Source organism: Opisthorchis viverrini, assembly GCF_000715545.1.
Source record: "Opisthorchis viverrini unplaced genomic scaffold opera_v5_2, whole genome shotgun sequence".
Taxonomy (NCBI): Eukaryota; Metazoa; Platyhelminthes; class Trematoda; order Opisthorchiida; family Opisthorchiidae; genus Opisthorchis; species Opisthorchis viverrini.
The window spans coordinates 1406346-1418979 of NW_008751658.1; the positions used below are offsets into that span (position 1 = coordinate 1406346).

Below are 12634 nucleotides of genomic sequence, written 5' to 3' on the forward strand. Positions count from 1 at the left end.
GCGTAGATTTGGTTATTAACACTTGCAACACAAACACAGAAGCTTCAACAAACGTACTTAAGGGTGTGAAAGTACCCAAAAGTGTCAGTAATGGGTAGCGGTGTTTTAATTCTTCAAAATACTAACACTCGCACTTGCAACACAAACACAGAAGCTTCAGCAAATGTACTTAAGGGTGTGAAAGCACCCAAAAGTGTCAGTAATGGGTAGCAGTGTTTTAATTCTTCAAAATACTAACACTCCAAGGGTTAGTGGTTTGAACCTGTATTTTATTTTCGTGGGCATGTGCAGTAAACACTGCTATCGCAGAAAACCACAGTCCGACAAAGAAGTCTTCGGAAGCCCTCCAGAAGTTATTAATGTACTGAAATTTTCGGGCGCCACCAATACTGACAGCCTTCCTTCTAATAGTGCAAACGTGAGTTACTGTTTGACGACTGATGAACATAAAACAGATGGGTGACCAAAATGTACCAAGATTCGTCATTTTTGGGAAACCTTCAACCGGTAAATCTAGGCTGGCTCAGCGTCTGTGTCAAATTTGGAACTGCGAACACGTGAACGGTAATACTATTTATTAATTCCTGCTCAAGGCTTCAGCTTCTGAACTGATATGTCGGAACATAAGAGAGCAAACACCGATTGGAAATAAACTAGTGGATATAATGATTGACGGAAAAGATTTGGAAGATAAAATTGTTATCAAACTTATATCTGAAAAACTTCAATCTCCTGAATGTCACCTCAAGGGTTATATTCTGGATGACTTTCCGACCAACAGCGAACAAGCCTTATCAATAACCGAGCAACTAGATATGTTGTCGGAACTCCGTCCAGAGATCAACTGTTATGTTTACATCCATGTAAGCTCTGTAAATTCCATTTCGTTGCACTATTATTTCGTTGCTAATATTATTTTGCCTATTAGTGAAGTTAAGTCTGACATTGTGTTATTAGATTGCTAACCTGTATTTGGAATACAGTAGAATTGAGAGTATCTACTCCAATTTGTTACTTAAGCCACTTCGTCTCATGATGCAGCTGGGTGGGAGTTTTGGGGGAGCGTTTCACCAGGTGTTGATTGTTACACCCATTAATATGTACACTTATTATGAACTGCTACTTAGAATGAAGTGACCACAATTCTGTTAATCTGTCCTAATTTCAATGGCCACATTAGGGCTAAGTACCAAATTGCAGCCACAACTTCTGACATTGGAACAGTAACCTCCACTCTGAGTAATTCCGCGTTGATGGCCTCTGATACTAACAAAGTATAACTCATAAATTTGTGCTTAAAAACGGTATGCTAGAAACGTGTGCATTCGAAAGCGCTTACCTCCGTTACCAACCTAACTAACCCGAAATTGCACAGTTCCTGCGTGAATAAAGTAGGCAGACAGTCTACGTACTCAGTGAGAAATTTTCATTTCTAAACGTTGGAAGCCACGCGAATGGTATAATTTTCAGAATCGGTCGCGAGGTATTGGCCAGTCTGTTAGTCGGTAATAGATTGCCGACTGTGCTTCTGTGTTGGTTCCAATTCCCGGTCCTGTAACATGCTGTTTCTTCGTACAGTGAACTGACGCTCTACAAATAATCAGCAAAGTGCACAGTAGACAGTACTTTTGCTTGTAGCATGAGGACGGCAAACAAACGTCCCCAGCACAAAAAATCTATTCACGGTAGGCTCTTGCACGGAATGATGACTCTTGTCCGAAAGGTACCCAAAGGATACGGATTTTGCCACGTGTAGTTAAACATTTAAAACCGAAATCCCTTTTTTGTTATCTCTGGAGCTAAGGTGAAACAGCTTAGCTGTAGCACTATGTGCCGCCGGAATGCTTTCCAGGCAAGCCTTAGGTCCTTTATCCTCTTTGAACTAATGGCTACGTTATCCTACAACGGATAAAAAGCGCACCGAGTTCCTAATTCTTCTGGGGTGCTTCAAACTGCCCGATTAAACTACTTCTTCGATGATTCTGATATGAATTTTTTTATTTTTTCTACTGACTTAGCAGCAATTAGTCTCTCATCTTCCGCATTGCTGGCGAAAATACGTAGGCAGCAAATTCTCGTGATCAACTGTTATACAACCAAGAGAGGAAAAACTTAGTAAATAGTGTAAATAAAATGAAAGAAAAAACGCGATCTATAAGGAAACGATCAAATGTAAGGTAACAATACCATTTGAAAGTATCGCAGTAAACACATCTGCCATCATGTTGAAGTAAGACTTTGCTTCCTTTGCGCGGATCACCAGACATGACCCCAGGACACCATCACGGGCAACTTTTAGCTGTATGGTGCGGCATACAACATGCCGACTAATATGGTTGGTTGCATACAGTATCTTTCTGGGTTTTCATCTAACTCCAAAGAAAATTATATGAGCTACGGCCACAAAATCCCAAAGACTCAAAAGCATGCGGTTTAACTTTACTCCTTATTTTACCATGTCATCTTACGACAACCACAAATTCTGAGCAAACGTTTGCTTGCAGCCAACGCTTTTTCCTAAAAGCTGGGGGTTAGGTGTGATTAGCGTATGCTCCAACCACATCAACCTAGAAAGTTTATTTTATCTTCTCAGTGATTCGGTTTGAAAACACAAGAGTCAGGCTCAGCTGCACTAAGCGGTAAGAATACTATGCTTTTGCTATTGAAGAGTTTCAAATAACTGATATCATATCTATCGATTGAGGTGAATCAAGCTCTGATAGTAGGTTTTCTTCTTCTGAAAGCCAATTAAGCGCCATCGTAGACAATAATCGGCGCCACGTGATAATTGTTGCACATTTTTCTTGCGTAGTGTAAGTCTACAAGGGCCATACGATCATTCCATTCCTGTCTGGAATTGTTAGCGGTGTGAATCTTACAAACTTTAATGCGTATACAAACGCAAGGCTTTCGGGCTTATGCTCCAGATCAGTTGCTTAAGAGTGACTTGTTAGCAGTGTTATTATTTTCCACCTACGTATCACATAAAACAAAAGTGAAAATGGATCACCTTCCATTTGTGACAATATTCCGGTGTATAGCTACCATGTCGCACGAAAGATACAACAAACTATTCTAATTTCAAGTTGTTTGGGTCTAGATGAGAACTGTTGGGATAACAAATTTGCGTTTAGGGCAAAAAGCTTCCAGCAGATCTGTTTACGTGGGTTTGCCACCTTGTACCACCCAAACTGCCACTCAGGCCATCCAAGTTATGTGGTGACTGTACCGTACTTCTCATATTTTAACGTGGCTTAGATTCACTTGCAGGATAAAATTTGACTAGAAATTTAAAATCTTAAGTAGAATGGCTACCTAGAAAGAAAACCTTAAATTAGAACGGCTAAACAGCAAAAGGAAAAGGGGTCATTGCCTAAGTGGTCAATTTGTGACTGATCCACCGCAGTGTTAATCTGAGGATACTTGTCATTGAAACACTTGTCAGGTGGGCTGTATTTGTGAGTCTACTGCAAACGGCTAAACAGCGACAGGAAACGGGGTCATTGCCTAAGTGGTAAATTTGTGATTAATCCACCGCAGTGTTAATCTGGGGATACTTGTCATTGGAACACTTGTCAGGTGGGCTGTATTTGTGAGATACTTGACATCAGACACTAGCAAATAATGATGCATAGTTTGTCAACAACGTTAGTTCCTTATTTCTTTTTTGCAAACTATTTTCCTATAAAATATTAAGAACCACGCCACCCTTAAAATTGTCTTCCTCTGTAATAAAGTTATGTTTATTAAATGGACTATTTGTTTGAGCCACAAATAAATGGGTCTAATTTGGTCTAATTTGGTTGTTTTTTGGCTTTGGCAAATGCTATCCAAAAGGCTATGTGCCCTTCCTTGTTCAAGTAAACAGGCACCAGTTTATGGAATCAGTAGATCAGTATAAGATGTGGCGTTGATACAGACTACCAGTGAACTTTTTATTCTCTACTTTATTTTTACTATTCTTTAGAGAAGCACTGGCAGAATTTATGACTTATAAACTTTCCGTTTCCCATCAAAAGCCGCACAGCTTGCACGATTTTCTGTGAGGCATCCATAAGCCGGAAGCCACAACTGAATTAGTAAAATTAGAAAAATCGTTGTTTATTATATGTGTGTGTATTTCAACCCTAATAAAATTTGGTTGTTCTGTCAACTTATTTCACTTTCCTATTTTTTAATTTCGGAACACACACCTACATCACAGAAGCGTATTAATTTATTTGATGCCTCTTGAATACATTGCGCAGATTTAAAAAGTTGACTGATTGTGGTCCATACTTTGTTAACAATGTCCTTCTACGTCATTTTGACTTCTGTTACGCATACGCGTAAAATGTTCTGAAAAATCAGCTCCATAACCAGTGCCTAACATGGTGATCTAGATTTTGAGTGCTTAGGCTATGTGGATATGGCCCTCTGGAAATAAACGTGAACATATCTGACAAATTCGCCTTGCATTTTTTCCAGTGGTTTGCATTGTGCCAGTGACTTACCATCGTAAACGAAAAACGACAGTGCGAAACGTCTTCCATCGCGTAGAATACTTTTACTTTAATTAACTTCACTTTTATTGAGTTGAATAACTTTAATTTCACTGATCATTACTAAGTGCAGCGGCTGACTTTGAATGTTTAAGGTCTAAATTCCTGGCGCTAAAATATGCTACCAACGGGCTTCTATATTCTTTATGGCTTTTACCTTGAATTTTTGTCTTAGTACGTGGCTAAAATTTGCATCCTTTGTAATTTTCACTTTGTTTTGATCCAAAATTATCCGAGATAAGCATTGGCTAATCTTGGATTTGAAATGTATTGCGAATTCGACCTATTGTTCCATCGGATAAATCTTTGGTTTCTGTTGTTTTTTCCTAAATATGTCAGCAAACAGCAGTTTAGGACTTCATCTCACTTTGTTTGTCACCATGGCAAGTGACTAAGTGCATTAATCACTAAGAAGCTTCCTACGAAGAGACATATCATGTGAGACCGCAGGTTAGCGTTCCATACCATTGCAGCTTTTTGTGAACCCCTGTTAAACTGATGGCTCCAAAAGTGATCAAACAAAGACTCTACCTCTAGTACTCTTTAAAGATCTAGAGTAACTGGGGTTTACAGTAGAAGAGACAGCCTGTCAAAGGGGGACGGCGAAAAACCATCGTGTAAAACCACAATAATAAAACTGGTGACAAACGAGAGGCAGTATATCTTCTTGTTGGTATAGAAATCTACAAACTAAAAGTTATATCCACAAGACTTATGCAGTATATTCTCATAATTAAATAATTCTCAAAACTTAGGTCCCTATTGCGATATTTTGCAACGACACTCTTCAGCAATTAAGATGGTACGCAAAATTCTCATCGAGGGAATACCACTTTGAGTGTACGACCCAAATTCTTGATATTTTTTTGGAAACGCTGTTGAGCTACCACAGATGAACGTCACTTCAATACCAAGGTGCCATTGTTGGTGAAACTTTAATAAAATCTAACACCTGCGAGATCTCAATCTGTCGTGTTTGTATCCATTCTATTGTACATTTAAATCAACAGAACTGTAAACAAATGCAAAAATGGGAAGCAAACAGCATTTTTCTCTGATTCGGTATTATGATTGATTGCCTAGGTCTTGAAAATTGGTTGATACGCTTCTTCTGTGCTTTCTAATCCAATAAAGTGGAGTTGATTGATTTTTATAGGTACCTGACGAAGAGCATCGTTCTTGTTGGTCACAGAAGCGCATTGATCCCGAGACAGGACTCCTTTACACTCCAGTCCCTTGTGACGGCGATGATGAATGTTTATCACCACCATACGGTCCACAATTTCAATTGAATTTTCAACCGTCTTCTAACCAGTCGTTTCAAGAGAGACTCATAACACGGCACGAGGAGCTGCCTGAATGTCTTGATCAACATTTTGAATTCAACAGTCAAGTAATGCGGCCTATACTGGATCGGTTCCTATCCACTCAATCCAACGTACCTTGTCTTCGAATTCTCACTCAGTCTGATGGTTCCGATTCATTTGTGGTGAGTTTCTCTAAATCATACATTTTTGATACACGGTTTTTCAGAAATGAGTACCCAATCATCGGGTGTCATTGAGTTTCTGTCGCACTGATATCTGGGGATTTATGAAATGAATTGCAATACCGTCATTCATAAGATTGGTTACTGTAAGCACAAAATTAGCGTATAAAACAGGTAGAACCATCCTGTCACACGTTTTAAACACATTGTAAATGAGTGCATTAGTGAGTATATGCGAATGTCTGAGTGTAGCTTGATGTAAGAGTTTCATATAACTCTTGTGATTTCCGAACAAACAGCACACCAGTCAATGTTCGCTTTTGAGGATCACTTTAAATCATTGCATTGGCTACCGATTATTGATTATTGCATTAAGCGGTAAACTGTCGAGGTTTACCACATTTCGTCTGATTGGTCAGCGGGCTATTGCTTTTTTCACAGCCTCGCAGACTCGGAACTTGTTAATCTCTTGTATGTGAGATACATGGACGCTTGCGGCAACATCCAGCCGATTTTTTTAAAAAATTGAACACAGAAAATATTTTCAAGTCGCTAACCCCTCGTTGAATTAAGGCCCACTGCACTTCTCTGGTGGGTTTCTCTCTCATTAAACTCTGTTAGAGGAATAATGTTTGAGGTAATTGTTGAATTTATCATCAATAGTAATAAAGTACTCATAAAACACCAGTTTTGTCCAGGTCTTGAATGTTTCTTATAATAAACGAAAAACAAAATGCACTTGGTTTAGAACAAACAATACTCTGGTTCCCTTGATTACAAAACTAATATCAGATAACTGAACTACAATTATTAAGAGTTCCATTCTGAAACCCTAGGCCTAAAAATTCATAATAATGACGTCTAGAGGTCACCCAAAACCGTCTGCTTTTCCATCGCAACGTTTTGCCTAGAGTACTGTCAGGTGGAACGGATAATGCGAAAAGCTTGTGCTGAGCTCCGGTGTCTAAAAAGCCATGGCCGAAAAAACTGAAAAGTTCTGAAGGTGTTGTATGTTTATTTAAATAATGCACCGAATTCAGACGGGTGAGACAGAAAAACCTATCCAACAGACACTGGCGTATACAACAGCTTCAATTGGCAAAGTTTACCAAACCCATATATCGTGGTTCATACTCAAGACGGTTGAAGCAATTCACGTTAGCAGACGCTGCAGAATATGGGTAACACCGGACAATCAACAGTAATCATTTTCAGGGTGACCAGTTACACTGAACAAAGCCGGAGCACACTTGTTCACAACGATAAGTTCTAAAGGTGGTTTACACTGAGTCACATATGCACCATCTGAACTCAGTGTACGCGGTACAAATGCGGGAGAATATGATTGTGGGTGGGCAGGGAACCAGCAAATTGATCAAACTGGTGATTCATTGCTTGCAAACTTTGTACCAACAACAGACTAGAGATAGGTGGTTTCTGCCATCACATTGGCTATTCACTGTCCCGAAACGAGCCTTTAGTCTAGTGGAAACTTGTATTCAAAAGCCCACTGCAAAAGATGGCAAGAAAGATTAAAGAAGACAAATGAAAAACACTCAACTGTAACAGTATGTAGCCACATGTCAGTAGGCAACAACGATAGAATTAAAATGTTGAAAGTATGCGGGTGAGAATGTTCGAAGATGTTAAACCAAACCTTAAGGTGTACTATAACTCCGTGCAGTTTAAAGCGGTATCAAGGACGGCACTAATCAGGGATAGTGACGGTAATTAATCGGACGACTGGAAACCTGCTTCAACGTTTTTAAACAACGTGTAAATCAGGTCAGACGGACCGTGTGCTGGAACAGTTTATGAAACAACATAGATGATTTTGCCATTTTCGCCCAGCAGATCCAAAATCTGTTTACAGTCAAGGCTAAAGGCTCCGATGACATGCATTTGATAGCTTTTCCTTCGTTAGCACATACAATTTCTGTTCTTTTGGCACTGACACCGCGACGAAAAGAAGCCGCAGTAGGGTAAAAATGGAGACAGTGATGCTAATACACAAGAATGTGAAGTGGAAAACTACTTCGCGCTACAGGTGTTTCATTTTAACGTTGTTGGGGCCAAACTGTCCTAATAGCTTACCAAAACACAGCAGTGAAAGTTTGTATGCAAATGCTAATGTCTCACTGAACGTCTCTGTTTTTGGCTGACTAATCCTGAGATCAGACAATGACACCATGTGGTCTAGGTTTCGGAAGACGTTTGATACACCAAATACTTTGACCGAAGTGATTTCTCTTATCTAAGTTCGGCAGATGCAATTGCAGCTGGAAAACTTTCCAGTGGAAGAAAGATACTCTTCACAGTGCAGGGTCTGATGTCCAGAACAAGAAAGGTAGTCAGCAAAGTGTCAAGGAAGTTGAGGTCATTTCGGTAATGTTTCCAAGCTACATAGCCAGTCTGGTAGAGGGAAGCAAAAGTCTCAGCTGTATATTTTTTTCACTGACATGAAACTGGTGGTTAGTCAAAGGATCTGGGTTATTAAGGGCCACGTGCTGTATTAAATTATGGCGGACCAGTCTTTCTTTCTACAACATTATCTATAAGCACTCCGGTTACGTCACTTTCTGAGCTCATTTTTAGATATTCATCTGCGCTTTGCTTTTGTTGAAATTCTAACAAAAATTGAGTTGATCTAGTACAAATTTAGTCAGTAAATGCAAACGTGCACATATCTTCTTTCTTTGTATCTTAGTGACTGCCGTGTAAAGCACAGCAACCACTCAGGATGATATTATGGAATCAACCGATCCTGCTACTACAGTTGGCCTTTAAAATATCATTGGAGCTTAGTACTGCAAGGAACAAAGCAGTTGCTTGGAATTCGGCTTCCATGTCCTGCGGGCCAAATTGTATTCGTAAAAATAGTTTACCAACACCTCTTGTGTGCGACGCGAGTGGAAAACATTATGATGCTGCAGTTACCGGCCGGAGAAATTCTGCCCCACAGTGTGGAATAGCCGGAATACCTTATATTAGACGGGTCAGAAAGGTCTTATGGAATATTTGCTTTACTTAAGGGCTCTTCTTACAACGGCCGGCCCTCGTATTTTTCTTCGGATTGTCCACGCCATTACAATGGCGAATAGCCGGAATACCTTATGTTAGACAGGTTAGAAAGGTCTTATGGAATATTTGCCCTACTTAAGGGCTCTTCCTACAACGGCCGGCCTTCGTATTTTTCTTCGGATTGTCCACGCCATAGTCGCAAAGTGAACGTCAAGCAACAGTAACTTTAGGATCTGACATGAAGCTAGCTCCTTTGAGAGTCTGTAAAGTCTGTCGCTGGTGTGTTCACTGGGGTAAGCATTATTAGTGCGTCGTTATGGAGCATAGTAGAGCGTAACAATAAGTCCGTGGTTGTCCGTTGAGTAGTCTTTTGTGTGGTAAAATATGTGCTTCTAGACGGAGCCGGCATCTGATCACGATTGGTTGCTCAATCCAGCGATTCAGTTGATTGTTTTGTTATCCTCTGCCATGAGTAATTAATGACCACGTGACCTTTGAGCTTAGCCTGCCATGTTGTCCTACTCTGATTGACGCTGGAGTGACCCATTTCCCTGACCCATCTGGTTTTCGACTTGTGACCTTTGTTGATCTTATTCCAAGGAGTTTCCTGTTTCTTGGTTAGTTACTCCAATATTAGGCTCTACTGGAGTATTCCAGTTGAAATGCTAGTCTCTTGCACGTGGTGCTGTGTGAATTGGATCCAGTTCAATTCATCAATTGATTAAATCTGCCGTGGGATACTAAGAATCCTGAATTTCCCTTCGATGTTTAATGTCCCCGTATGCCAAAATTTTCTGTTTTTCAGATTAAATGTTTGGCTTTCATGGTCTTCATATATGGATATGAAGAATGGAGGTCATGTCGCCTGACGGCCGCATTGCGTTCCCTCATTTGTACGCATAATTTCCTTTCATTTTGTCCAACGAGGAATTTGTTGCAGTTGATTTGGTATATCACATTCCCCCTCGGCTTCTTCTTGGTTTTCTTTCGCCCCTGAGATCAGTTTTCATAAAAACGCATTCGAATAGCCGTCTACGAGGAATCTTTTGCGAACCAATAACCTGTTTGTGAGTACAGATCTATTCTTGATTCAAGACAGAACTACTCGTCTGGTCGCTTATTCATCCTGTAACTGTTGTTAAAGGGTCTGCTGTTCAAGCTTCTCTAGGATATCTATTGTTCGTGAGTACTACGAATAGATGGTTTTCTTCGGTCTTCCGTGGTTATGTGGTGCTTGCATTGTTTCCCTGGAACAGGGTTTAGACGCAACTCTTTTTGAGGCTCATTGGATTATTGCTGCTGGGATTCAGTATTCAATCAGTATACCACTCTTCAGTATGCACATGCTTCCACAGTGTCGTCCACCTTTCTGTTCACTAGAACTTCCAAGACTTGTATTCGGTTATTTCTCTTCAGTTCAGTTGTAAGATTGGTAACCTCAAACGTGGTATTGAGCATTTCATGAGCAGTATGTGCTGAAACTCGCTGCATGATAACGGAGATGTCATCTATGTAGGGAATCCACAGCCTTGGATTGACGGTTGGTAGTATCACAAGCTCTAACTTTGGCGTCATTGCCACACAACAAAAAGAGGGCCGTCATCGTACGACCGGGGAAAATATCCCGTGAAACCTTTCTGACCTGTCTAACATAAGGTATTTCAGCTATTTGTCATTGTGGGGCAGAATTTTCCCGGCCGGTAACTTCATCATCATCATGTGTTGCATTCGCGTCGCACACGAGAGGTTTTGGTGAACATTTTTTGAGAATACAATTTGGTACGCAGGACAGAGAAGCAGAATACGAAAAAAACTGCCTTGTTTTTTTTAATACTAGGCCCTAGTGATATTTTAGAGGCTAATGGTAACAGAAGGGTCGGTTGATTCCGTAATATCATCCTGGGTAATGTGTGCGCACTGTGTGTAAAGTATGCTCCCACAAATCACTATAAAGGCAAGGAGTAATGGAGTTCGTGGATTAAAAAATAATACCTTTTCGTGGAAGTGTAGTAACTCCGTAAAAGTCCGTCATATTCAGAGAGCACAATTTCCATTTAACTACTTGGACTACAACGATAGTAGCTATTGTTGTATCTTTCCTGGTTGCCCGTTGGCAAATGTTGATTATCTTTTTTATTCACTTACATCCCAGTATACCAGTACTCATAATTGATACCAACAGTGGTGCAAATGTAAAATTCCCACCGAGGGAGACTTTAAACTGAGGTGAAAAATCTTCATATTCTGGGTGACCTGTTATTCTGAGTTCTCCGACATCACGGACCTAGACCACCGATACATCCAGAAACCACATGATCACATCCGATAATGGTAATATAAACAGTGCTTTTTATGTTCTTTTTGTTGATGGTGGCGACGACCATGACTGATAGTGATGTTGATCACAACTTCGGCAACCACGATGATGGCGGTCATGACAATAATAATACTACCAATAATAATAATATAACGATGCCGGTATCAGTAGTGAGTAATCACTTGCGAATTATGTGGAAATTCGGCTCTCAGTTGTCCTGGTCATTTTTGTCGGAATGACGTTTCACACCTCATAGTAATGAACCTAGTACTTTTATTTTGTTTTACAAGTACGTGTGTTTATACCTGAATATCGTGATTAACTTTTTCAGAACACAGTTCGGGCACTCTATAACATCTCTGACCATCCGAGACTCCGCGTTTTGGACTTATTTGGTGAACTAGAAATTACTGGCTTAGATTCTGCAGATGCTGCCGCGGATGTGGCTATGAAAACAAAGCAGTCCCGATGGAAAAAAATAAAAGACAAACTGAGGTGTCATTCAGAAAGGACGAGTGCTTGAAATACGGCTGAAGGAATTTTTCTTTCGTGTTCAAATGCCTTATCCTTACTTTTTATTGACGGCTTATTTTTGTGTTTTCAGTTTTAGGAACTGTATTTGACGTTCGAATATTTTTATTTGAATATAAATTTTTAGTTAACGGAATTACTGAACGATATAGGGCGCATTACACTGTGACCAATAGACGATGGCATGTGCGACCCAACTTGAACTTAAACTGTATTATCAAAACGACTGGGTAGCTGTTGATCTGTGTACTGAGCCGAACAATTTATTTGATGCGTTCCCTCAGCAGATAGGTTGAGATCATCAGTTTCGGGTGAATTTTCACTTCGTCGTGATTTAGAGGTCTGCCGGCCTTTACATAAGGGAGTTTTTTCTTCGCGTACCTCAAATTCTGTCGAACTAAGTAAAGCAACTTCCATGCGTGATCAGTGCACAGTCATACGCCCCACTGGTTTTGGTCTAAATATGTCTAACAAAGCGGTTGCGCCAATCATAATGTTCAGTGAGGCACCTACCAAACACTCCATCAAAATAGCGGATACTGTGATTTTTATAATCAACTTAATTCCAGCATAAGGGCGTTATATACTTTCCACAGGCGGACTATGCAGAGCAGTTTAGGTGATTCAAAGCACAACAAACTGCTTAAATCTAACATTTGTGTAGCAAATCTGTATTCTACTCGAGTTCTGATTCAACAAAGCGACGAATCGGAAACTGGTAACATGATAAAGGTT

The 12634-nt window shown here is 40.1% G+C and overlaps 1 protein-coding gene across 1 annotated transcript; it reads left to right on the forward strand.

Moving 5' to 3' along the window:
* Positions 1-202: 202 nt before the first annotated feature.
* Positions 203-12032, forward strand: T265_00194 (hypothetical protein; the record flags this gene model as incomplete). Its single annotated transcript, XM_009163902.1, has 5 exons — positions 203-418; positions 456-564; positions 601-863; positions 5698-6030; positions 11700-12032. 5 exons carry the CDS (start codon positions 203-205, stop codon positions 11889-11891), a joined length of 1113 nt encoding a protein of 370 aa, XP_009162166.1.
* Between the last annotated feature and the right edge of the window lie 602 nt (positions 12033-12634).